Raw genomic sequence first — 26,368 nt, 5'->3', positions numbered from 1 at the left:
ATATATATATATATATATATATATATATATTATATATATATATATATATATATATATATATATATATATATATATATATATATATATATATATATATATATATATATATATATATATATATATATAATATATATATATATATATATATATATAATATATATATATATATATATATATATATATATATATATATATATATATATATATATATAATATATATATATATATATATATATATATATATATATATATATATATATATATATATATATATATATATATATATATATATATATATATATATATATATATATATATATATATATATATATATATATATATATATATATATATATATATATATATATATATACTTCGTAGATTATGAAAGTGGTACAAGTTTGTCACTACCGAAACAGTGTATGTTTTAGTTCATTGGCTGAGACTAATTTTAACCACACTTCTACATTTATGATCAGGAAGTATTCCAATGTAATTTGAAGAAATGTCACTAAACTGAACACAATTGTTTTTATTTTAAATAATTAAACCCTTTCTTGGTAATTATTCCATAACATGTAATTTTGATGTGTGTAAAATGTTCTGAACTATGCTAGCTAACCATGTGCTCATTAGCATCTTTGAGCTGGCTTCAAAAGTATCAGAAATTGTTGAAAAACAGCCAAGACCAAAACATTTGGTGAATTTTCGGTAGTGACATCCTTATTTTATTAATTTTTTTTTTACTGCCTTAACAGTCATGACCAAAACATGTCATCATTGTTTCGGTAGTTACAAAAGGGAACACACATTCCTTTATTTGGTGGAAATAAACACAAATTTAGTACAGTTATGCAAATTATGCTGCCGAAAATGTGCTGACACGACCTAAACATGATATGTTTTGTCAAAAATAAAGTATTGAATAATTACCAATTTAGATGTTTTGATAGTATTTAGTTCAGTCAAATGAATCCTTAAGTTTGAAATGAGTATGATCAATGTTTTGCCTTTTTAAAGAAAGACTGGATTTAAAATACAACAGATCTCATAAATCACATTTGAAATACTGCTAAAATGGTAATTATTGATTTACCTCTGGAAACTTTTTTTTTTTATTTATAAAGATCATGTTCCATGAAGTTTTTTGTGAAATACCTACTATAAATATATCAAAATGTAATTTTTCATTAGTAGTATGCATTGTTAAGAACTTAATTTGGAGAACTTTAAAGGTGATTTTCTCCAGTATTTAGATTTTTTTGCACCCTCAGATTCTAGATTTTCAAATAGATGTATCTCGGCCAAATATTGTCCTATCCTAACAAACCATATATCAATACAAAGCTTATTTTTTGAGCTTTCATATGATGTATACATCTCAGTTTTGTAAAATTTAACCTTATGACTGATTTTGTAGTCCAGGGTCCAACTTAAATGTTTAGTCAATATTAAACCAGGATTAGATCGCGCAGTGAAGTGTAAAAACAATTGTCAGGCAGTTGGCGAACTTGGCGCCCTCTGCAGGCTTTTGTTGTAATGCATAATGTAGCTTAAATTAGATCTATTGTTTATAATACAGTATGTATTTCAACAGTTTTGTGCAATAAAACCATATGATTTCTTGCTTTTGATTCTTTATTTGAGCCAATTATTGCCTCATTGCTATTATGTTTATCTTAAGGAATTTTAAAGGCTATTGTTCACTTCCTTTTTTATTACCACCAAAAAATAAAAAATAATAATAATTATAGGGCCCAATGAAATCAGTTGTTTTTCCAAATTAATTTTTCCTATACTATTTATTTATTTATTTATTTTTAAAGGTTTAATTTGTTTTAATCAAAAATGCCTGTCTAATCAATTGAGTTTTACAGTTTTATTTTTACAAAATTATTTTATGACTTTTCTGGATTCCATTTTAATGGTTCCGTTAAATGTAAAAAATCAAAAGCATCTCAGATTAATTGATTTTATTAAAAATAATACAATTGTTGGGAAATTAGTCATTTAGATGAATCGATTAATCGATAAATCAGTTAATAGATTAATCGATATAAAAATAGTGGTTAGTGGCAGCCGTAGACAGCAGCGATCCTTAAGCAACCTTTGATGTCGTAAATCAAGCACGTGTTTCACTTTGACCTTCAATGTCAGATAAAGTTCCCTTTGATTCCACTGGGCCACAAAGGCATTCACTAAATTCCAGGGGTTTCATTACCACGACGTAAAATAGGCGTTTTTCTAAAAAAAAAAAAAATTATTAAGAGAGGTCACCGATCATTCGCAGTAAATCAGGTTTTTTGCGCAGGCATTTCAAAACCTAGGATCAGCACTGATGGATGATGAAGGACAACACAGTCATACAGGTTATTTTTATGTTTTAAAATCTTACATTTAAATGATTTTCGAAAACAAATAAACAGCCATTATAGAACTGTAAAACGTGTAGGGTCTATTTACGAAAATGAATCATGGTTTACAACGGTATCTTGGACAGGTATTTCAAGACACTGTATGTGGATATAAATGTGAAGTGTATCTGGCACGAAACCCCTGCGATCGTGGACAGGTATTTCAATAGTGTTGCTTTCGTCAACGAAAATTATGACTAAATATCGTCGTCAACGAACCTTTATCACATGACGAAAACGAGACGAAACGAAAATGCTGGTCATGTGACGATGACTATAATAAAATATATAATGCAATATTGTTGACGAATAAAAACAAGACTAAATGTTGTTTACAAAATAAAAACTATGCTAAAATGTCTCTTCATTTTCGGCTATAAATATATATATATATATATATATATATATATGACCCTGGACCACAAAACCAGTCTTAAGTCGCTGGGGTATATTTGTAGCAATAGCCAAAAATACTTTATATGGGTCAAAATTATAGATTTTTCTTTTATGCCAAAAATCATTAGGAAATTATGTAAAGATCATGTTCCATGAAGGTTTTTTGTAAAATTCCTACTGTAAATATATCAAAATGTAATTTTTGATTAGTTATATGCATTGTTAAGAACTTAATTTGGACAACTTTAAAGGTGATTTTCTCAGTATTTTGAATTTTTTGCCCCCTCAGATTCCAGATTTTCAAATAGATGTATCTCGGCCAAATATTGTTCTATCCTAACAAACCATACATCCATGGAAAGCGTATTTACTGAGCTTTCATATGATGTATACATCTCAATTTTGTAAAATTTAACCTTATGACTGGTTTTGTGGTCCAGGGTCACATATAACGTTAGATTGATTTGCGCATGCCCAGTAGCCAGAGCTGTATCCCTTCTAGCCTAAACCGCAGGCGACGTCACTCCCTCAAGCCACACTCCCGGTATTATCTAGAAGACATGTTTGGTAGGTAAAAAAAATGTTGTAATTTCAAATTAGAGCATCTTCCATGTCTGGAATGGATGTATTCTTGAGCTTATAAGGTAACAATAAGATAAGATAACCTTGTTTGAAATGGGTTTGGCTAAAAGAAAACTTTGGTTTCGTCTATACTACTAGGTACTTATACTATATTGACTGGGTTAAATAAAATTGCATTACTAAAAATAGACTAAAATACAATTTTCATTGACTAAAACTAGACTAAAATGCTCAGACTTTTAGTCGACTAAAACTAGACGAAAATAGTCATGGGTTACTCTGACTAAAATAAGACTAAAATGCTCAGACTTTTAGTCGACTAAAACTTGACTAGACTAAAAATAGTATGAACGTGACTAAAACAAATAAAAACTAAAATGACAGCTTCACACAAAGACTAGACTAAAACTAAAATTAAAATCAGCCGCCAAAAACAACACTAATTTCAAGACACTGTATATGAATATAAATATGAAGTGTATCTGGCACAAAACCCCTGCGATCAGGGACAGGTATTTCATGATACTGTATATAAATATGAAGGGTATGAAACCCCTGCGTAGGGCTGGGCCGATAAACGATATCATATCGAATCGCGATAAAATTTATGTTAATAACGATGATAAGCTCTAGACATTTTTTGCTCGATATGGATTAATCTAAGAGCCAATCACACAGCAGAAATATGCGACAGCGGCCAATCAGCGTGCAGCGTGCGTGTGCACGTCAAAGTACAAAGTTCATTTCCTACAGCACTTTGCGAAGCAACCCTACACCAGGACGACAAAAAAAGAGAGTGGAAGCAGCGACGAAAGAGAAACTAACCTCGAGTTATTATCCAAAGATGTTGAAGTTGTCGACAAAAAAAGGTAGCACGAATTCCGTAAGTGGTTTGACTAGCTGAAAAGCGCGATTGTTAAAACTGAAACCGAAAGCAAAAAACGCACGCGCATTCAAAAGCAATTTTAATCTCCCTTAGAGAGTGACTCCGCAATGCGCGCAAATTAGGCTAAATGACATATCTAAGTTAGGCTGTTATCAGAATGTAGACTATAATAGGTTGTGTATGTCTATAGCTCTGTATCATGCTTGAAATATTCCGTCTCTGTTTGCACTTTGAATAATGAGAGAGTAGCCTACTTTGATTCTGGCTGAATTATCTGCACTTAATACGATTAAGAAAGAGCTGTGTCGTAATTTTTTGATATTTATACTGTAGATTGTTTCAAAATGCAGTGGTTGCCTCTAATTTAAATAGCTCAACCTATAATAGAGAAAATAAACAATTGTGTTTATAATAATAAATAATAAAGAAATAAAGAAATGTGTTACAAATTATGTTTTTACAATAATTTTATGTTTACATTTTGTACATTTACTCTCATTTACCATACTCTGTCACAACTTTTATTTTATTTTCATTTATTTTAGTAAGTTATTTTAATTTTTAAGGCCAAATCTGTAATCTGCTTTTGTTAATAAACTATACTTAATGTAATTTAATGAATCCTTTAATTTTTGTGGCTTTAGTCATTGTTGGGATACTATTTTAAAGCTGGCAACATCAACAGCGTATATCGAAATGTATATCGTCATCGTTCAATATGGGAAAAAATTATCGAGATTACATTTTTGCCATATCGCCCAGCCCTACCCCTGCGATCGTGGAGGTATCTGAAGCAAATGGCTTTTCCCAAACTGCGCATGATCGGTGACCTATGCAAATTCTCAAATAGGCCACGCCTGCCTGGTGACGCAGTATCGATTACGCTGTTCTGAAACCCCTGGAAAAAAGTGCATCCCGGGCCACAAACACATAAATGCACACGGTTCTGTCTCATAGATTGACTTCTTGTAAAAGCAGTTTGTGTCTGTAATCAGTAGATGCTGTCATGTGTCACAAGGCTCCCCCTCATCAACACACAGCTGACCTACCTTTTTATTTTATTTTATTTCCTGTTACAGTTTTGTCAGTTTACGCTGACACTGATAAACTCATACTGTCTCTCAGTGATAACATTTGACCTGCTTAACTAGTTAGTGGTTAACAGGTCAGTGCATTGGTAGTTGTGAACAAGTTCAGTATTATTAGTGTAAACATGCTCAACACAACAGTTAAACACCCAATTTCCACAACGCAAACATTATGCAACAATACTGGGCATTAAGCTGAAAGCATATTAACTATAATGCATTTCTGAATGCACACTGCACACCAAACAAATACATTCACATTGAAATAAGGAGTAATTTGCACTGAGGTCCACAGCAAAGTCTTACTAGTTAGTTTCAGAATAATATGCAGTCAGTTACAGTGATTTCTTTCAGCTTTTTGGATAAAATGTTAAGTGCATAATATTTCCTTGTTAAACGCATAATGTGTTATTGATTTTTGTGGTTTTTGTGTAATCCTAAAGAACTTTACAGCCTCATAATTAACTTTACTTGAAATGAAATAAACGTGTTGCCAAGCCCTGCTTTATAATCACTCAGCCATGTGCAGCATGACCATGTGCTGCGATTTTAATGTATTAGATATTGCTCATATTGTGATAACCTGATAATTCACATTACCGTAAATAGACTCACAGATGAGATTACAGCATTTCCAAGATTATTTCTTTATAGCCACAGGAACTAAATGCTGTGTGATCCTGCTCAAGTGACCTACATAATAAATCCAGGAAAGAACATGTAACAAGTCATGCATGAATTTCTCTTGTTTGTTTCAGCTGGATTTGACTGTCCCATCTGCTCAAAGTTTGTCTGTTCAGATGAAATAGATGTTCATTTGCCAATGTGTTTCTCCAAACCTAGACTCAATTATAATGGTAAGAACAACTATTGCATACCATCTTTCTGTCCAGTTAGATCCACTGACAAACTCCAGTGTCTACTCTAATGCTCATGTTTTGTTGTGTAACAGCACCCTCATGTGTCATGAGCTGACTACTGCTGCTCTGAGCTTCTCTGATGCTGCTGATAGTGATGTTGTGATGTTTTCTCTTTCTGTAGAGGATGTTTTGTCCCGGGACTCCGGCGAGTGTTCGATATGTCTGGATGACATGGTCCAGGGGGACACCATCGCTCGACTGCCCTGTCTCTGTGTCTACCACAAAGGGTATGAGAAACATTCGCTAACAGTCATACACACACATACCTGCTGTCATCCATAGAAATCATCTCATCTTCTGCTCCTCCAGGTGTATTGAAGAATGGTTTGAGATCAACAGGTCGTGTCCTGAACATCCTACAGATTAGCATTAAAGCAGGTCAGTTGTTGGACAATTTCCACAAATATAGTGGTGTTGCCAGTAACCAACAATTGCCAAAAAAAAAACACAACTTTTTCTCTATCTACAGATATTGTCAGAAAAGAAGACCAGCAGAGAATGACTGATTTTTTCCCTCCAGGATCTGACTTGTTCTGACCTATCATCGTCTGAGACCTTTATGGATCTTAAACTTGCTGTGCCAAATCTAAATGAAATCATGCATATACTTTGCACACTTCTGTTAGCAGACCTGAAGGCTGTTTAACAGTAATCTAGCTGCCGTCTTTACACAGGAAGCTCTTCAGAGATCAGATGTTGGACTGCAGTGTTACTGCTTCATAGGTTAGGATAACGTATCAGTGGATTCATGATCGATAAAAACAATATGGAATACATTTTCCATAACAGGACTTTGTTGAATTGCTTTTAACCGAAGGAAGAGTTGTTTAGAAAAAACATGAATATAGAGGACAATGACTGATAGAATGTGAGTAAAGGAAGAACATGAAAGACCTAACAGAAGATATTTTCTGTATACATAATTTTTTGAAATTCTATTTTAAATAGATGAACCAGTTTTAAATGTTTTTGATAAATGCTGTTAATTTTTTCCCCAATGTGCTGCTCTGTATATAACAGGTACTAGTTACTAACAATATATATATAAATTATATATTAAATTAAATCAAAGTTCTCTGGAATATGATTTGTCATTTTCTGCTTTTTTGAATGTGTTTGTGTGTATAACCAAATAATCCACACATAAGATAAAATCAACAGATGCACAGGTACAGTATTGGATAAAGCCCTTATACCTCGAGTGTTGATGTTCACATTAACTGTAGATAAAGGTTTTCATGAGGGAAATCAACAAATATCCTGATCATTTTTCCCCAACTTTGAAGCATACGTCATGCAAAACTCCATGCGATCACCTAATCATGAGCTACTGGTCCAGAAGAAACTGACTCGAAGGAGGAGAACAAAATTAGGCTTACTAGGTTGGAAAGGTCTTTAACTAAAAACAACAGTTGAAAATCAGTAACTCCATCTCTGAAGACCCAAAAGAAATTGCTCAACTTTTTGAATTCTATAAGAATCTTTAAAGCAGTTGATTCTGTTATGACAGCACTATATCCTTTATAGCACTATATCCTGTAGATAATTAGGGGCCAAGCACCCGTTGTACCCATTGGCCTCCTTCCGTTTCTTCCGCTCTTAAGTCTATGGCAGCCCATAGAACCGCTTGCGGGAAAGTTGTGTAATTTGGCACACTGATAGTGGACAGTCTCAATATTAACCATAGCAAATTTGAAGTCTCTAACTCAAACTCTCTAGCGCCACCACTTGTCCAAAATTTCACTTATGTTTATGCTAATAACTTTTGAACTTTTAAGGTTTAGTTTTTTTCCCCCCGTTTTTAATTGTTCGTAAAACCTACTTTTTCGAACTTGTCCTAAACAGTTTTTCTAATTTTTGCCAAAATTGGCTCAGATCATCTTCAGACCATGCTGGCAAAAAGTTATGGAATTCAAGTTGATTAGTCAAGCAGTCTCGAATATGGATGTGAGGCTATATCTCCCCAAAGGTTTGGTGTATTGAGACCAAACTTGGTGTGTTATAACGAGCATGACCTGAGGGGACCTACATTGTTTCAGGCGCAGTGCCACCTAGTGCTCAGGAGATATGAAAAATGTCTATTTTTGCTTAGAACTCCTGAATGGTTTGGCTAAGAGTCTCAAAACTGTATCTGTAAAATCAAAGATTAAATTTTTTAATCAAAGCTTTGACATATTTGCACCAAATGTTGTATGTGCAATTGTCACCTCACACTGATCACACCACATCAATTTGGTAACAGCGCCACCTATTGGTCAAGAGTAATAAACAATTCATTAACCATTAGTTATGAAATTATGAAAAATGCTAATAACTGTTGATTGCATTAGCCTGTTGTAAAGAAAGTGGTCTCAGAATATTCCTTGGATCATGCCGCAACATAGATACCAATTATACCGTAGTTGGCCGAACTTCCTGTCCGCCATATTGATTTATGTTGAAAACCTACTTTTTCGAACTCGTCCTAGACTGTTTGTCCGATTTTCACCAAAATTGAGTCAGATCATCTTCAGACTGCGCTGACAATTTCTGGATTTCATGTTGATAGATTAAACCATTTTCCAACAGCACCGCTACAAATTTGGCTTGATGCCAAAATGACTCTGAGGCTTTATCTCTGCAAAGCTTTGACATAATGACACCAAACTTTGTGTGTGCACCACACATCTCATAACAGCAGTACCTACTGGTCTACAGTGATAAAGCTTTCAATCATATTAATGGTGACTGCATTTGGTTAGTCAGCCTTTTTGCTTAAAATCCTTAATACGTCTTTAATTGCACATTGATGCAGCATGTCTGATAATGCCATGCTGGCATGACTTATTTCTCTTACTTTCTCTTACTTTGTGCTTGGCCCTGTAATTTCTGCTTGCAGCTATATTATTAATTGTATTAGTGCCTTTGATAAAGATTTCTGTGGTCATCCTGTCACATTAGCTGAAGTCCTTGAATCAACCAAATATTTAAACGTTAGTAAATCACCAGGCATAGATGGCCTTACTTTGGAATTTTACCAGAAATTTGCTAAAGATTTGGCCTTTTTTATTTATTTTTATAAGTTAAATATGAAAGCATTAGGGTGGAATCTCTTCCACCTACCCTAACTCAAAGTTTACTCTCATCCCCAAGCCTAAAAAAATACTTATAATTGACAGTTGTTGTCTGATCATTCTTTTAAACGGTGATTATAAAATTATTGCTACAATCTTTGCAAAACATTGACAATTATTTTTGAGTACAATAGATTAAACACAATGAGGATTTCTAAAAAACAGTTTTCGGTTGGTTCTTGATCTGTAAAGATATTACAGCTGCTTTATTTCATAAACATTTTGTGGTACTGGTGTAAAAATTCAAAATATTCATATTGTTTTTATGATACCTAAATGAACCTGATAATCATTCTGTGGATTAAGCCTCTCTCTGATTATGAAGTTCTTAGCTGTAGATCCTAAAGTGAGAGACTGAAGAGTGTTCTTGTTCTCTACAGGTTAAGGAATTGTGCTTTCACAGATGAAGGTTGTACTGCTCTGGCTTCAGCTCTGAAATTTAACACCTCAATTATTAGAGAACTGGATCTCTCTGGAAATACACAACGCAGGCCAATTATGAAGCTGTTATAGTAGATTATTATAGTAGAAGTTAGTAGTGATGAGTAGAAATGTTTAGAAATATCCTTACTCTGATTATTGGGAGTAATCACAATATTGGTGCGCATATAAAAATAGTCATTGTCCCTTTATACCTGAAACATACTTTTCTTACCTGATCGTCAGTTGCAACTGAAGATGATAGTAAATATTTATCACTGCTTTCATTGACAAAAATAAAACAGAAAGATGACATTTATATAGGATTATGGATAAGGGGTCAAGTGTCTTTATTCATAGTGGTTTGAATGCAAAATAAAATGGTTAAAAAAAGAGCTTTAAAAACATTTATAAATCAGACTAATAGTGTTTTGGTTATTCTAAAGTGGATAATGCAGTAATGTCATATTTGACTGTGTCTGTTTGACTCACAGCTTTTAGATGTTAGTCTGACCTTCTCTGGATCAGTTTATGGTGAATAAAGAGCCACTTTAGACAGACAATACATTCAACAACATCAACAGACACATACTTCTAATAATCATCGCACATGAATTTGTCTATCTTTCCAGAATGATTCAATCCGTGATCCATAGTCTGTTTTTTTCTTTATAATTTAACTGACTTGATCAGGCTTTGAAAGAACATGCCATTTCCTGTAGCTCATTTCTGGATGTCTGTAGTCAAAGTCAACTTTATTGTCAATTCTGCCACATGTACAGGACATACAGAGAATTGAAATTGCGTTACTCTCAGACCCATGGTGCATACATTAAATACAAACAGTAACATTAAATACAGAGGTAGAATTGAAAAAAAAATGCAATAAATACAATAAATATTCGAATAAGTATTCGGATAAATACAAATAAACATATGTATAAAAGTGAAAAATACAATATTCAAGTAAGGTTTGATAAAAGTCACACACCTGCTGTGGTCTGTGAAAATCCTCTCATCTTTTCCTCCCATAGGTGTGTTGATGTGCAAAACATCCCACAGATTAGCATTAAAACAGATCAGATGTTGTGATGATTATTATAATTTTCTGTGTGTGTGAGTTCAATTGTCTTATTTATAAAAAAGACTTCAGGACAAAAGGACTCTTGGACATTTGTAACATGCATCAGCGCTTCTTGGCAAGACACTGCAGGTGACTAGGGTAAAAAAAGTGATTAATAGTTATCACCTAACTTACCCAGTTGATTGATTACATTGATCATTGCAAACATTTTTTGTAAGTTTTCTAAAAGGTTAGGTTTAAATATGCAAATGAGCCATCATTTAATGACATATGCACTAATTTGCATACACTTGCAGTACAAAAATAAAATGGGTAAATACTGTATATAATCAAGCCAGTTATATATGAACAAATCACTCTGTAAAAAACCTTCAGGATATACACAGAAACGGCCTTTAAATATATGTATTGTGATTTGAAATCTATTGATAAAGTACTATAAATAGATAAAGTGCTATAAAAGAAACACTTAACAGTGCCTTTTGATTGTTTTCTTTCCACTAGTCTGAGAAAAAAAAAAAAAAAAAAAACAGTATGAAATACCAAAAAGCCCAAAATCTCAAACTTGACAAGTGCATTAGAAAAAAACTGTTTTTGCATGCAGTGTCTCCCCTTAAACATTCAAACACACTGATCATCCGTCAGGTCTATAAATGTGTGGATTATAATAAATAGCTTAATGAAAAATAGTTTTCTGTTAGGAAAAAATACTTGAAAATTTATGTGTAATGTTATTGTTTAACATTTGAACCGAGATTGAGAGTAGGGTACCTATTTAAAACTCAAAGATGGTCATAAACATGATTCTTTGCCAAAAGAGAATCATAAAATCTTTTATATATAGGAAGTGAATACAACTTGTGCTAGTCTCTTTCTCATAACAGAATTGTTTATGAACTGGATAAGCTGCATTGTTTTGCTCTCCAAACAAGTCTGACAACTTTTGCTGTGAGAAATGAAACCATTCTGAGAGTTGTACTGTGCGCCATTCTAAATCGGGACATCAGAATTTTTTTAAAAAGAGAAAAACCAAGCATTATCCTGTTAAAATGTAACATTTGTAGTCGCCTATGCAGGAATTTACATGATGGGGAAACAATTCATGAGAAACTGCGGACGTGTTGGGAACCTGTGTGAACCTTTTGATCGGCGTTAGTGAGCATTAGTCAGGTGAGTTGCTTTTGACTTCCTCATTAACTATAGAACCATTATAAGGAGGTATTTTAAAAACTCAAAAATGAAGGATTTAAACAAGGATTTCTTATGTCAAATGTTCTTATTGGTGAAAATTTAGACCATATATTCTTGTGTATCGGTACAAATTAGGAAATATCACTTTTGAAAACAGCAACACATGCTTATTCTTTTCACTCTTATTCATTTCGGTAACATTTTAGACTACCGTTTCTTACTTACTGCAGAACTAATAAGGAATTATTAAAGAACTAACAGGTAACTATTCATTAACACTTGTTAACTACTAAGAAAGATGTGTTAATTAATCAGTATTTAATACAATTTTATGAGTGTGTTAAGTAACAGTTAGCTAATCAATAACTAATGTATTCTGTCATACCTCCTGAAGAACTACTATAAATGATCTAGTAGTTACGGTTCAAGAAAAATAACAATGAAATGACTGCTACTGAACAGTTAAGCAAATAGTCACCATAATAATCAGGTTGTGGTTGTGTAATAAAATATTACTCATTTACTCTACAGTAGTAACTTTGTTACAATCCACTACTACTAGTATTAGCCTATAATGGAAATGAAATATGCATTTTGTTTGCTGATCACCGAAAAAGACTAGTATAGGATTATTTTAATTGTACATAAGTTTTTGTCTGTATGGTAAATAATTGCTTTGTGCGCATGTTCTGTAGGAACTCCGCTATCTTGCCACTTGTCAAACTTACTACAGATACACTCTGTAAAATGTATTTATGTATGTATTTATTTATTTACTGAAACACTGGGATGAAGCTGTTGGGTCATATTTATTTTAGTTTTAGTTTTTTTAGTTTTTTTTCAGTCTTAGGTAGTTTTTTTGCTGTGTTAATGCCTAACCCCCATCAACCCCCCAACAAGTTGTGTTGTGTATTTTGATTACTGTTATAGTTTTTTAAGATGTAGTTATTATTATTTACTAATTGATTCATTTTGGAAAACTGTTGTTTCGTGTCTATCGGGTATCTGATAATTCTTCAATAATTACTAAAGGGTTCACTATATTTTCACTTTAGAATGTTATACTGTTTCAGGTTCGAAACAGGTCCTGCTAAATTATTTGATAATTATTTATTAATTACTACTGGGTTCTCTATGTTGTCACATTAGAATACTGTTTCAGTTTCTAAGTAATTCTTGCAGAATTATCTAATAATGATTTATTAATTACTAATGGGTTCACTATATTTTCCCTTAGAACAGGCCTACTGTTTCAGGTTCAAAATAAGTCCTGCAGAATTATTTGAGAATTATTTATTAATTACTAATGGGTTCCCTTTGTTTTCACTTTAGAATACTGTTTTAGTTGCTAAGTATTTCTTGCTGAAGTATCTAATAATTCTTTATTAATTACTAAAGGCCGGGTTAACTATATTTTCACTTTAGAATAGGCCTACTGTTTCAGGTTTGAAATGAGTCCTGCTGAATTATTTGATAATACTTTTGATAATTCTAATTAATAATAGGTTACCTGTAATTTTACTTTTCCTCAGTCCTGGCCTTACATACAGGAACTGAATTAATGGTAATATGGTATATGCTGAGGAGGCACACATACAGTACTATATATGAAATATAAAAAACCAAGAAAAGTTATGGCATGGCACTGAAGTGGTGGTGGGGTTCTTATCGGAAGCTGATTTCTTTCAAAACACTCACAAAGCAATTCACTACGCCGGCAAAACCTCTATAAGGTTTATTGCATTTATTAATATTGCATTTTCATACTAGTAGATAATATTAGTTCTTCGGGAGGAATACATTAGGGTAACACTTTAGAATAGGTAACACCTATTAACTATTAACTACGACGTTTCCCTCAATAAATTCCTAATTTGCTGCTTATTAATAGTTAGTAAAGTAGTTGTTTGGTTTAGGTATTGGGTAGGATTAGGTATGTAGAATAAGGCATTAATATGTGCTTAATTAGTACTAATAAATGGCCAATATTCTAGTAATATGCATGCTAATAAGTCTTAGTTAATAGTTAATAGGTGTTACCTATTCTAAAGTGTTACCTCGGTAGTTATTGATTAGCTAACTATTACTTAACACAATCATAAAATTGTATTACATACTGAGTAGTTAACACCTCTTCCTTAGTAGTTAACAGTAGTGAGTTAACTGTTAATAGTTACCTGTTAGTTCTTCAATAATTTCTTATTAGTTTTGCAGTAAGTAAGAAACAGCATTCTTTATTTCATTTAAGCATTTTAATTAAACATTTAAATAGACGAATTGTAAACAAACTAGAAAACAAGTTAGAAAAAATATTAAAGTGTAAAGTTCAAGTAGTACCAATAACATTTATACGTTGTCTGTTTCTGACTCATCAGATGTACATGTGCAGCTTCACTCAGACTCATGGAGGGCAAAGAAACATTCAGCGATGGAGATTTTTCTCCAGGATGCAGGTACATCAAAATATTTATATGATCACAATGTTATATAAGATACATGCCTTAAAGGTGCCATAGAATGCATTGAAGCAATATTTTAAATTATTCTCTGATATCCATTTACAACCCTAAGATTTGTCCCTAGAATGAAATGCTCTGTTATTGCCTTATTTGGAAGGTTCCTGCATAATAATGAGGAGCTCTGCTCTGATTGGCTGTCTCACAGTGTGGCTCGCTCACATAGCTGTAAGGAAACACATGGAGGAAATATACATTTAATTACGGCCGCTTTATTAATTTAACTCTAGCCAAATTTAATATTCGGTTTGTTGAATCTGCCGTTGTGAATCCTCGATCTGTAAATCATTCACCATCATCAGTGCAGTCATCTCTCCGTTTATTTGGTAATTACCGGTAAAATCTTATGTACAGGCTAGCGCTAGCATTAAGCTAACCATGTCCCTTCAATAGCTCGCCTTATTTTAGACTCATGGTATGTCTTGTCCATGTACTGAACTGTTATTATTCAACTATGCCAAGCTAAACACAGTTTTCCATTCTATGGCACTTTTAAAGCATGGAAGTTGTGCCACTGATGATAAGTCATTCTGAGTGTTTTTCTCATGTTCCTACTAGGATGTTTTGGTCTCTGTAACATCATCCTTGTGCAGTGTTATCATTCTTTAAAATGTCTAAAGCTTCTCTTGTATAGACAGAATTCTTTGCATGATGTTTATATGACATGTAAAATTAACTATATGATTTTTTGTCTTTATTCTATTATCTCTTTTCTGTCGTATTTTTTTTTATTATTAATTTTGTTTCCTCAGTTGGAAGTCAGACTCACTGGAGTTCAAACATGTGTCAATGAAGAGTGACCGTTCTAAAGACAACATATTAACATTTAAAGGACAACACACATTAACTGATCTGAGGTACAACCTTTCTGTCTAGATTGAAGGGTATAGATTCTCTATGCTAGGTTTATCTACATGTAAGATTAACATAATTTCTTTCTTTGCTCTATATCATTTTGTCTCTCTTTCTTTCTCTCTCTCTCTCTCTCTCTCTCTCTCTCTCTCTCTCTCTCTCTCTCTTTCTCTCTTTTCAAATTAAACTTTGTTTTACAGACATGGGTCCATGAACAGTGACAGTTCTAAAGACAACATAACTTTTGAAGAGAAACACATATCAGCTGATCTGAGGTATAACATTTCCATCTAGATAGATGTTAGTGTATCTACATGTAAAATGTAATTACTTTCTCTACTATATTTTGTATTGCAAAATGTGTTACAAGAAACTCTCTTGATGAGGAATAACAAAGAGTATAGAATACCAAGAGGCGAAACTCTGTTGCTGTTTTGGTAACTTCGGTAGCGCGGCCGCCATTCTGGAGTGAAAATTCCAACTGGACAACAGCACAGAAGCAGACAGAATGACAATGAAATAGAAGTCAAAGTGGAAATAAAAGAATGCAATGACTGCAGGGAGGTAGTGTGTGACCTTAAAAAGTGCAAAAAGTCACTCTACACTGTTAGATTTATTTTACGGATCAGAAATATCTTACGCACCCAAAATTTTCACTGCCAATTCAGAAGTGCAATAGACAATTTCTCAAATTAAGTCATCAGTAAATGTTATGACTACTACAGTAAAAGTTGTACTGTATTATTATATATGTTTTATGTTATCAATTGTGGAATCCAACCATTACATTTGAGGCAGCCTGCTGTATTTTTATTTTATGCAACTTAATGCATTTACTATTACTATTATTATTTACTATTATAGGTCTGAAATATATATTGTATTTATACATAATATTGTACGTGTTAAACCCATGGATCACACTACAAATATCGATGATCTTACAGAACATGATGTATTGCTGTGTCTTTCATAACTAAATAATTAAATAATTTTGGAGTTTTTAGTCATGCTTTAACGGACATTAATATAAGATAATACTGCAAAAACAGTTTACTGTTAAGCTGTTATATTCCTGTCGTATATTTATTGTCTAACATTCCCAATTTTCTGATGCATGTCCTTAATTTAATTATATATGTTGGTATTAGTTCAGCGTTTATAATGCTAGAGCAAAGATTTTGCAAAAAATAAATGCAAGACAAAGTCTGTTTTTGAAAATATACGTTATTTTGTGTTGTCATATTTTTTAATTGCATTAATAACAAAGGTTAGGGTACGTACAAAACATACAAAAATCCTTTTAATAACAAACGAGTTATGGTTTAGTAATTAACAGAAGTAGCCTAATATAATACAAAAATTCTTAAGAAATAAACGGAAAGGAGTAAAAAAATATATATTTAAAAATGTTGTCATGATTCAGGTTGTGTATTTTAGCTTTAAAGTACTTTCTTTTTTTTTTTTTAAACAAAGCAGCTGATATTTGCCATAGTGACAGCATGGAGGTAGTGGACTGCCGAGTGGCTTTCACTCCAAAATGGCGGAAGCGTAGGGCTGCTACTGGGCGCCGCTGTTGCAATGGAACGTTCTATTGACTTTCACTTCTTGTCAGTATAAGTTCTTTGGGAATAATGCCAAGAAATATACTTTTAATCACAAGTGCATACAAAACACAGAAAATGCAAGGAAAAACAGCAAACAATGTGAACATACAAGGGATAAGAGAGAACTGAGAGCTTATACAGCTGCAATCAAAATTATTCAACCACCATTGCAAATCAGGTTTACTGGCAAAATTTACAGGCTTTCAGCTGTTTTCAGTGAACAAATCTACTAACTAAATTAATTGAAATCTCAACGCAGATTACCCTAATTTCACCTAAAATTGCAGCTTTTAATGATTTCTGCGGTCTGCGTCCAAAGGCTAGATTAGTGTGGACCAGGTGGCTGCTTGAACTTGGTTCCTCTGACTTTTATGGAAAAAAGGAAAATAAAATAAGACTAGACATCATCATGCTCTTGGACAAGACTAGTCTGATGATTTGTTTGCATTATCTTGTTTTAAATTCTGCATGGTTGACAAACCCCCAAAGGAGTTTTGATCAACATTCTGTCTTGTTAATCAGATGGTTCATTTAGTTTCATGCTTTTTCATATTATAAATCAGCCCGACTTAAGCAGATATTATTTATGTCAACATTTGGGAAATTAATATGTAATCATTGTCTTGATGTACTTCTGTGTAACTGAATATACCGCTGGTGTTACTGCAGTGTAAGTGGCTGCTTTTGTTCTAAGCAATGACACACTGCCTCAGTTTTCACGATTTCCTGACAACACAGATGAGATGCGTAGGATGAATTAAAGTCCATCTAAAATATTATGCGGGGGCACAGTTGCATGGAGAATGAAATTACAAACTGAGGATGTGTAGGCCTACATCTCATATCAACTGATGAAATGTTCCTATAAATAAATTTCCCTTCCAAATGTGCATTCTGAATAAATAAATGTATTTCCCAACTAACCTGCCACAGTCAAGTTCATCTTCTCATTAACAATGTTACTTTTACTGATCATATTTCATACCTGTTTACATTTTTTAATTCATTTTACTGATAAACATCCTTACAAACAATTACCATGGTTTTACTATAGTAAATATGCAGTAACCATGTTTTATTATGTTTTACTACACATACCATGTTTAATTTTTGTAAGAGCAGTATTAACATAGATGAATGAATGCACAGGGTTGAGCATTTTGAGCACATGTTGAGCATTTTGGCTAATTGATCTTAAATGGTATAAAACGTTGACAGCTTGACTTTGAATATTAATTAAGAATTTAAAAAAAATGAATTACATACAGAGAAATGACTGTTAATGAAAAATGAATGAATGAATAATGATTAAAATTTTATATAAATGAATAAATATGTTAGTTCTGATCTTATTTATCAGGACTCACACACAATGCAGCATTTACTTAAACAAGCACTGACACAGTGCAGTGAAATTGGTAATGTTACGTTTCGATTAAAACTACAAGTTCCATTGAGTTTGAAAAATTCTGTGCACATTAATCAGCAGAATATCACTTTGCCTGTCTCTGAAAATGTCCGGATTTTGAAATCATCTTGCAGATGCTCATTTTAAAAGGCTTTTATTCAGCTAGGTGATGACAGCATATTGAAAAATATATATAACTGGAAGAATTGATACACTGCTTTGACGGGCACTTCCGGTAATAAATTCTGATGTAATAAAGGTCCATGTGTGATAACATCTATGCTTCTGTTACATAACACTGTATCCAGTGGATAATGACATCATTAGATTAGAAGGTGTCAATTTAAATTGTCACTTTAATTCATGTTGTAAATGCTTATTTTAATCTTTCTCTCAGTGACACTCAACTGGCCCAAAGCACAATCAAATCAAATCTGATGAAGAAATTTGAGTGTCTGTATGAAGGACCATCAAAGCAGGGAAACCCAACACTCCTGAATGAGATCTACACAGAGCTCTACATCACAGAGAGTGAAAGTGGAGAGATCAATAATGAGCATGAGGTGAGACAGATTGAGAGACAATCCAGGAGAGCAGCAACAGAGGACAAACCGATCAAATGCAATGACATCTTTAGACCTTTACCTGGACAAGACAAAGCCATCAGAACTGTGCTGACAAAGGGAGTCGCTGGCATTGGAAAAACAGTCTCTGTGCAGAAGTTCATTGTGGACTGGGCTGAAGGGAAAGAAAATCTGGATGTCCAGATCATATTTCCTCTTCCTTTTAGAGAGCTCAACTTGATGAATGACAAAACATTCAGTCTTTCAGATCTTCTTCATGTCTTTTTTCCTGAAACCAAAGAAATAGAAGTATCTAGTGATGAATATAACGTATTGTTCATCTTTGATGGTTTGGATGAGTGTCGTCTGTCTTTGGATTTTCAGAGTGATGTGAGGTTGTGTGATGTAAGTGAAACAGCTTCAGTGGATGTGCTGCTGACGAACCTCATTGTGGGGAATCTGCTTCCTTCTGCTCTCATCTGGATCACCTCCAGACCAGCAGCAGCTGATCTCATTCCCTCTGGGTATGTCCATCGAGTGACAGAGGTACGAGGCTTCAATGATCTACAGAAGGAGGAATATTTCAGGAAGAGAATCAGTGATCGCACTCTGGCCAAGACAATAATCACACACCTGAAGTCATCAAGGAGCCTCCACATCATGTGCCACATCCCAGTGTTCTGCTGGATCTCAGCCACTGTTTTAGAGAAGATGTTCAGTGAAGCAGAGAGTGGAGAGATTCCCAAGACTCTCACTGAAATGTACACACACTTCCTGATCATTCAGACCAACATCAAACATGAGAAGGACTATGAGAAGAAAGTCAAAGATGAAGATATGATTGTCAAACTGGGGAAACTGGCTTTTCAGCAGCTTGTGAAAGGCAACTTGATCTTCTATGAGGAAGACCTGAGAGAGTGTGGCATTAATGAGACAGAAGCATCGGTGTACTCAGGATTGTGCACTCAGATCTTCAGAGAGGAGTTTGGCTTGTATCAAGGGAAAGTCTTCTGCTTTGTCCATCTGAGCATCCAGGAACATCTAGCAGCTCTATATGCACATCTGTCCCTTATGAAAAAAAACAGAAATGTATTTATTACTCTGTCTTCTAGTCCTTTGAAGCATTTAAAGAAGGCGTTACATGTTTCATTATCTGAGCTGCATCAGAGAGCTGTGAAAAAGGCCTTCAAGAGTAAGAATGGACATCTGGACCTTTTCCTGCGCTTTCTTCTAGGTCTGTCATTGGAGTCCAATCAGACTCTCTTACGAGAACTACTGACAAAGACAGGAAGCTTTTCCTACAACAAAGAGGAAACAGTTGAATACATCAAACAGAAGATCAGGGAGAATCGCTCTCCAGAGAGATCCATCAATCTGTTCCACTGTCTGAATGAACTGGGTGATGATTCACTGATGCAGGAGATCCAAGATTATCTGAAATCTGGAAAAATAAGAGAAACCAAACTCTCCTCTTCACAGTGGTCAGCTCTGGTTTATGTGTTGCTGACATCAGAGCAGAAGATGGATGTTTTCAAACTAAAACTGTTTATTGGATCCCAAAATACAGCAGATGAAGTTCTTCAGAAGCTGCTGCCTGTGGTTAAAGAATCCAAATCAGTTCAGTAAGTCACACTGACAACAATCACTACACTGATGATCACATGAACATGATTTTGACTTTAGCATGCATCTTACCAAAGCAACAAAAGTGGTAAATTTATACAAAATATGACATCATTTCACCATGCATCTTCAATCTTTACAGGTTGATGGATTGTGGTGTTACAGATGAAGGTTGTGCTGCTCTGGCTTCAGCTCTGACATCAAACCCCTCACACATGAGAAATATGAATATATCACTGAATAAACTAGGAGCAGCAGGAGTGAATCTGCTCTCTGATGCACTGAAGGATCCTCACTGTAAACTGGAAAAGCTGAGGTAAGACTGTATAAATGTAACATTCTTCATTTTCTTCTTAAAGGGGGTCTTTTTACAGTACCAGTAAAACATCCCTGCAATGTTTACTGGTTAGACTCGAGAAAAGGTAATCAGCTTTTTCTATAGCCAGACCTTTTAAAATGGCTTTGAAGCACTTTTAAATCTTGGCTTTTGAATCAGATTTAGTAGAGACCTAAATATCAGGATTTTATGGTGCTCTGTTTTATTCTGTTTGTTTTGTTTTCTTGATTACTCTGCTCTTGTGGCAGTAGAAATGTGCTATCTAAGAAAAATAAGAAATGGCATGGATTTAATGTTCTCCACTAATGCTATCATTTCAGAAGTCTGAATAAAATCAGATGTAACTATTCATTATTAGTAAGGTAAACATGTATCATGCAATTACATAATCAGTTAATTCAGAAATTATCAACACAAAACATCAAGGTTTTGATGTTCGAGGAGGGCTCTGGCACTGACTCTGCCAATGGTGTCACAACTGGGGAGAAGTGTTTTTGGGCCCAACTGAGAATGCAAATCCAGAAGGTTGTCATTGTTCTCCACAGGTTGGGTAAGTGTGGTGTCACGGATGAAGGTTGTGCAGCTCTGGCTTCAGCTCTGAGATCAAACCCCTCACACCTGATACAACTGGATCTGTCAATGAATAAACTAGGAGACTTGGGACTGAATCTGCTCTCTGATGGCCTGAAGGCTCCTCACTGTAAACTGGAAACACTGCGGTAAGATTCTATTAATGAACATTTTCCTCCATTTTACTCCTATGGTCATTATGAACAAAATGAAAATGAAAATTTAAAGCATCATGTCATATAATTGAAGATGTTGTTTTAATCTTTATTACATTCTTCACAAAGTGTTGACGTAATTGTTCTATATTTATGATGATGTGAAAGCGACAACTATTATATATCATACAGATGTGTTGAGGATTTAGGGGTATTTATATAAAACTTAAATGATTCTGGCATTTTATATGATATTGAAATTACCATGTAGAAGCAGGTCTACACCATGGACTAAGCAGTCATTAAGTGTTTTGTCATTGCATTTGATTTCTCTAATACATAAAATAGGCAAACCAAAGAAACCAATTAACTGAAGGTAACAGTGCATGCACAATTCTTCAGCAGTAATGTTAGCATGTCAGTCTTAAAATTATCTGAATCTTTCTGAAAATTGGTTTATACTTGCTGCATCCAGAAGTTTGCTTGGTTGCATGCAAAAAAATGACATCATTGCAAGAAATAGTGCACATTTCTATGCCCAGTGTTTTAGAGACTGTAGAACTGCATCCCTTTCATATTTTCACTCTATGCTGTGTTGCTGATACTATGGGAACATCCCCAGTGTGATTGTTGTCACACAGCTTGTGTCCAGTGCACTGCACTATAGGTTCACTATAGAGTTCCTATTAAGTCATTTTTTATCAGTGCCAATTAGCCAAAATCATTTTATATAAATGAATACTTTCATAGATATTTTGGAGCATATTTAGACTATAAAAAGCAGTATAAAAGTATTACAAACACGTCACATTGCATTCCAAGTCCTCCGGTATCTTTATGCGAAGAACAGAGTAAATCATAAGGTTTTAATTGCTGAAAATGTTCTCGCTCCCACACATATCTAATTCAAAAAGATATTCCCAAAGTTGTTTAACATGACACTATCAGTCACGAGACACAAAAGCCATTGGCATTTCACAATCAAAGCTGACATAACGCTGCTTCTGGTGGCGGCAAAAACATTAATGTTTATGTAGTAATTTGAAAATGTGAAGTTCCAAAGTAATTATTATTATCATTTTTGTTTTGATTTTTGTTTTGTTGTCACAGTTTAAGCTTCAAATCTTAATGTTTAAGCAAATGAAAATGCCTTATACAGAGGCATTGTCATGTTAGAATAGAAAACATCTAGGTTACGTTTGTAACCCCCGTTCCTTTAAGGAGGGAATAGAGACGTTACGTCGAGAGATGTATTTGGGATCCCAAATATGTCACTCGACGTAACGTCAGAGTGAATGGCAAAGAGGGAAAGGTTTTTTCCCCCAAACTGTTGCTATAAAATTAGAAGCACACAATACCCAGTATATGCTTAAACATTAAGATTTGTACTCATGGATATTATTACAGTAGTCAAACCTGTTCGTTAGAAGGGAGTGTCCCAATGCTTTTGGCAATATAGTGTAGGTTGCTTGGTATTGCTTCTAGGTGTTCACTCTCATTCTGCAAAATGGAGAAATAGCTTCTTTCCAGGCTCCAGGTGGGGTAAAGTGCCACTAGCCAATGAATTGGTATAATGTGGTATATGTGGGATGGTATATGTGTTTCAGTCAACTGTCACATAATATCAGCGATGCAGCATCTCAATTAAATTCATGGAATCAAAATTGCAAAGTAGAGGTTGACTTTTCTTGCTTAATAAATAATAATGAACATTTAAATGTGAATCATCTTACCTGTACAGTATATGAGAAAAAAATTAGGTCAACAAAAAAGGTATTCAAATAATAATTAATATTTATTTATATATTATTATTAGTCGTGTATTACAGAGTATTTTTCCATTTTTTCAAAGCATATAGTTTGAGCCTGGGAGGCTCAAACCCCTGTTCCTTTAATCACCAACACTAAAGTTCTCTTTTTTTTTATTATCCTTTTTAGAATTATTCGCTGCCCCTCCGAGGTCTGTTTGTGGTACTCACATATAGAAATTTAAATATGAAACTGATAAAAATATATAAAATAAAAACTGATATTGAACCCTCTCAAGCCCCATGAAGAAGTGGTAGTCTGAAATTTAGACTGAACCTGTTAATCTGTCGATTAAGTCTCATTCTGATTTTGAAATTGCTGCATATCTCAGCTGTAGATCCTGAGCTGTAAGTCTCAAAAGTGTCATTGTTCTCTACAGGTTGAATGATTGTGGTGTTACAGATGAAGGTTGTGCTGCTCTGGCTTCAGCTCTGAGAACAAACCCCTCACACCTGATAGAACTAGATATGTCAATGAATAAATTAGGAGCTTTAGGACTAAATCTGCTCTCTGATCTGCTGAAGGATCCTCACTCTAAACTGGAGATACTGCGGTAAGAGTGTATGAATCTCTCAACATCCTCCTGCATTTATTCCAGTGTCATAAAATGTCATACAGATGTGTCTTGAGGATTTTGGGGTATTTACATAAATTATTATTCTGACACTTTCTATTAGGGCTGTAAAATTGACTGTGATTAATCGCTTCCAAAATAGGTTTTATTTCACTTTATTATTTCTATAGCAATGTGTTGCGCTTGACATGATATGCCGCATCCACAAAAGTTCTGTTTTTTATTTTTATTTTTATTTAGTTTAAGTGTGATTACCTGTCTGATATTCTGATTCTCAAATACGTGTAAGTGAATGTCTTTTGTCATTTACAAACCTTTATAATGATCTTATTAGTTGATTTATAATGCGTGATGGATGTCGCCATGTTACAGTAGTTTGCACTGCAATTCAGAGAATCATATCTGTCAGATTTACAACACATAAAGTTATCAATTTCTACACAAAATGCAAGTAATTGTCTGATGAACTGAATAAGAGAAGAACAGGAGAAGAACAGAGTGGCCTTTGTAGTTAGGGGCTGCACTGTTTTTGGTTGAGCAGTTGTTGAGTGGCTCAACACTGTATTTGATTTCTCTAATACACAAAAAGAAAACTTGACTAAAGTTCTTCTGAAAAGAAGAATTTATTGAAGGTAGCAGTGTAGCTTAGTTGTTCAGCAGTGATGTTAATGTGTCTTCAAATAATGTAAACCCTACTAAAATTGATATTTGCCGTGTCTGCAAGTTTGCTTGGTTGCATGCATCACAGTGCTAGTAAAGTGCACATTAACTTTGCCACACCGCGTATCATATAGCGCTGTGTTTCCCTTTTTCCCCCCAGTAACTTAAGGTAAGATAACATTTACAGAAAAGATGTGGAAAGAGCTTTTAACATCAACTGCAATTACGTTTTAAAAATGTAAATTTTTTTAGATTTTTTTTTGAGAATTTAAAAATTGTGAGAAGTGGTGTAATAAGCAATGGCTTTTGCTTACTCTTGAGTTGTAAACAAGTTTTAAATGTGTTTACACTGTTTTTGTTGGCTTTAATTTTGAGTTTATGGACAAAAATAAATATGAATGTAAGTCATATATTTTACAGATTCAGATGGTTTACAAAAATATGGTTGGTAGATGGTCAGAAAATGTATGAACTGTACTTAGGGTCAGATTATAACACAGCGTTGCCCAGGACTCAGACCAGTTTAAAGGCTCTTAAATCTTTTATTGAAATTCTTGGGGGTTGTGGGAGGGTTCCCCCTTGGTTGAAATCGAGTTGGCCTTATGGTGCCCCATACTAAATGAGATTGATGTGATACCTTTCCATTTTCTAAAGCATGCAGTGCCATCTGCTGTTAAAAACAAAGCTCAGAATCAATTCAAGAGAGAATTGTGATGCATTCATGCATCTTAGAATCGATGCAGAATCATTTCTCGATTTGCGATGCATTGATTTGTTTTTCCAGCCCTATTACAGTTACTTCTCCAAATTGATAACCATGCCAATGCATTTCTACTTCCATCCTGATTACCCAAGACTGGGATGCCCTTGAACAAGGCACTGAACATGCAATTGCTCCCCGGTTCTGCACACTGCTCTGGGTGTTTGTTTACAGTGTGTGTGCAGGAACTTGTATGGGTGAAAAGCAAAGCATAAATTCTAAGTATGGGTTACCATACTTGGCCTATAACATCACCATAGACTGGACCTGTTAATTGTGTCATGGATTTAGTCTCTCTTTCTAATAGAGAAGTTCCTGCTTATTTGAGCTGTAAGACTAAAGAGTGTCATTGTTCTCTATAGGTTGAGTTATTGTGGAGTCACAGATGAAGGTTGTGCTGCTCTGGCTTTAGCTCTTAGATCAAACTCCTCACACCTGAGAGAATTGGATCTGTCTGGAAATGAACTTGGAGCACCAGAACTGAATCTGCTTTCTGTTGGACTGAAAGATCCTCTGTGTAAACTGGAAGTACTACGGTAAGATTGTATAAATACAAAAAAAAAAAAAAAAATTGTATTTATATTCAGTCTCAGTTTTGTCTTGTGTTGCAAAAGTGATGGAGAAATTAATTTAAAAGCAATTGACAGGATTTTTTAAATACAAAACATCTTATCTTAAGTCATTTGTGGTTTTTGCTCATCATTTAGTTGTACTACAGCAGTTGTAAAAGTTATGAATGGTATCTATTGTACTGTTCTCGTTGCATTCATGAATGCAATTCAACAGTCAGCCAAACTCGAAGAGTCAAAATTCATCTTAGTTTCTCGTTTAATAAGATGC

The 26,368-nt window shown here is 34.0% G+C and overlaps 2 protein-coding genes across 2 annotated transcripts in view; both read left to right on the top strand.

Annotated features, from left to right (window-relative positions):
- The window catches only part of znrf2a (zinc and ring finger 2a), a 13,532-nt gene extending 6,175 nt beyond the window's left edge, over positions 1-7,357 (top strand). Inside the window, exons 2-5 of the mRNA XM_073821428.1 lie at positions 6,125-6,223; positions 6,408-6,513; positions 6,596-6,664; positions 6,756-7,357. Coding sequence (XP_073677529.1) covers positions 6,125-6,223; positions 6,408-6,513; positions 6,596-6,653 — 263 coding nt within the window. The 3' untranslated portion in view covers positions 6,654-6,664; positions 6,756-7,357. The remainder of the gene's footprint in view (positions 1-6,124; positions 6,224-6,407; positions 6,514-6,595; positions 6,665-6,755) is intronic.
- Positions 7,358-14,497: 7,140 nt separating this feature from the next.
- LOC141289412 (NLR family CARD domain-containing protein 3) overlaps positions 14,498-26,368 on the top strand; it is a 38,206-nt gene continuing 26,335 nt past the window's right edge. The window contains 3 exon segments of the mRNA XM_073821511.1: positions 14,498-14,547; positions 18,875-19,985; positions 22,972-22,975. Of these exon segments, the coding sequence (XP_073677612.1) occupies positions 14,498-14,547; positions 18,875-19,985; positions 22,972-22,975 (1,165 nt within the window).

Source organism: Garra rufa, chromosome 17, assembly GCF_049309525.1.
Source record: "Garra rufa chromosome 17, GarRuf1.0, whole genome shotgun sequence".
NCBI lineage: Eukaryota > Metazoa > Chordata > Actinopteri > Cypriniformes > Cyprinidae > Garra > Garra rufa.
This window is presented reverse-complemented; position numbering and strand designations above follow the sequence as displayed.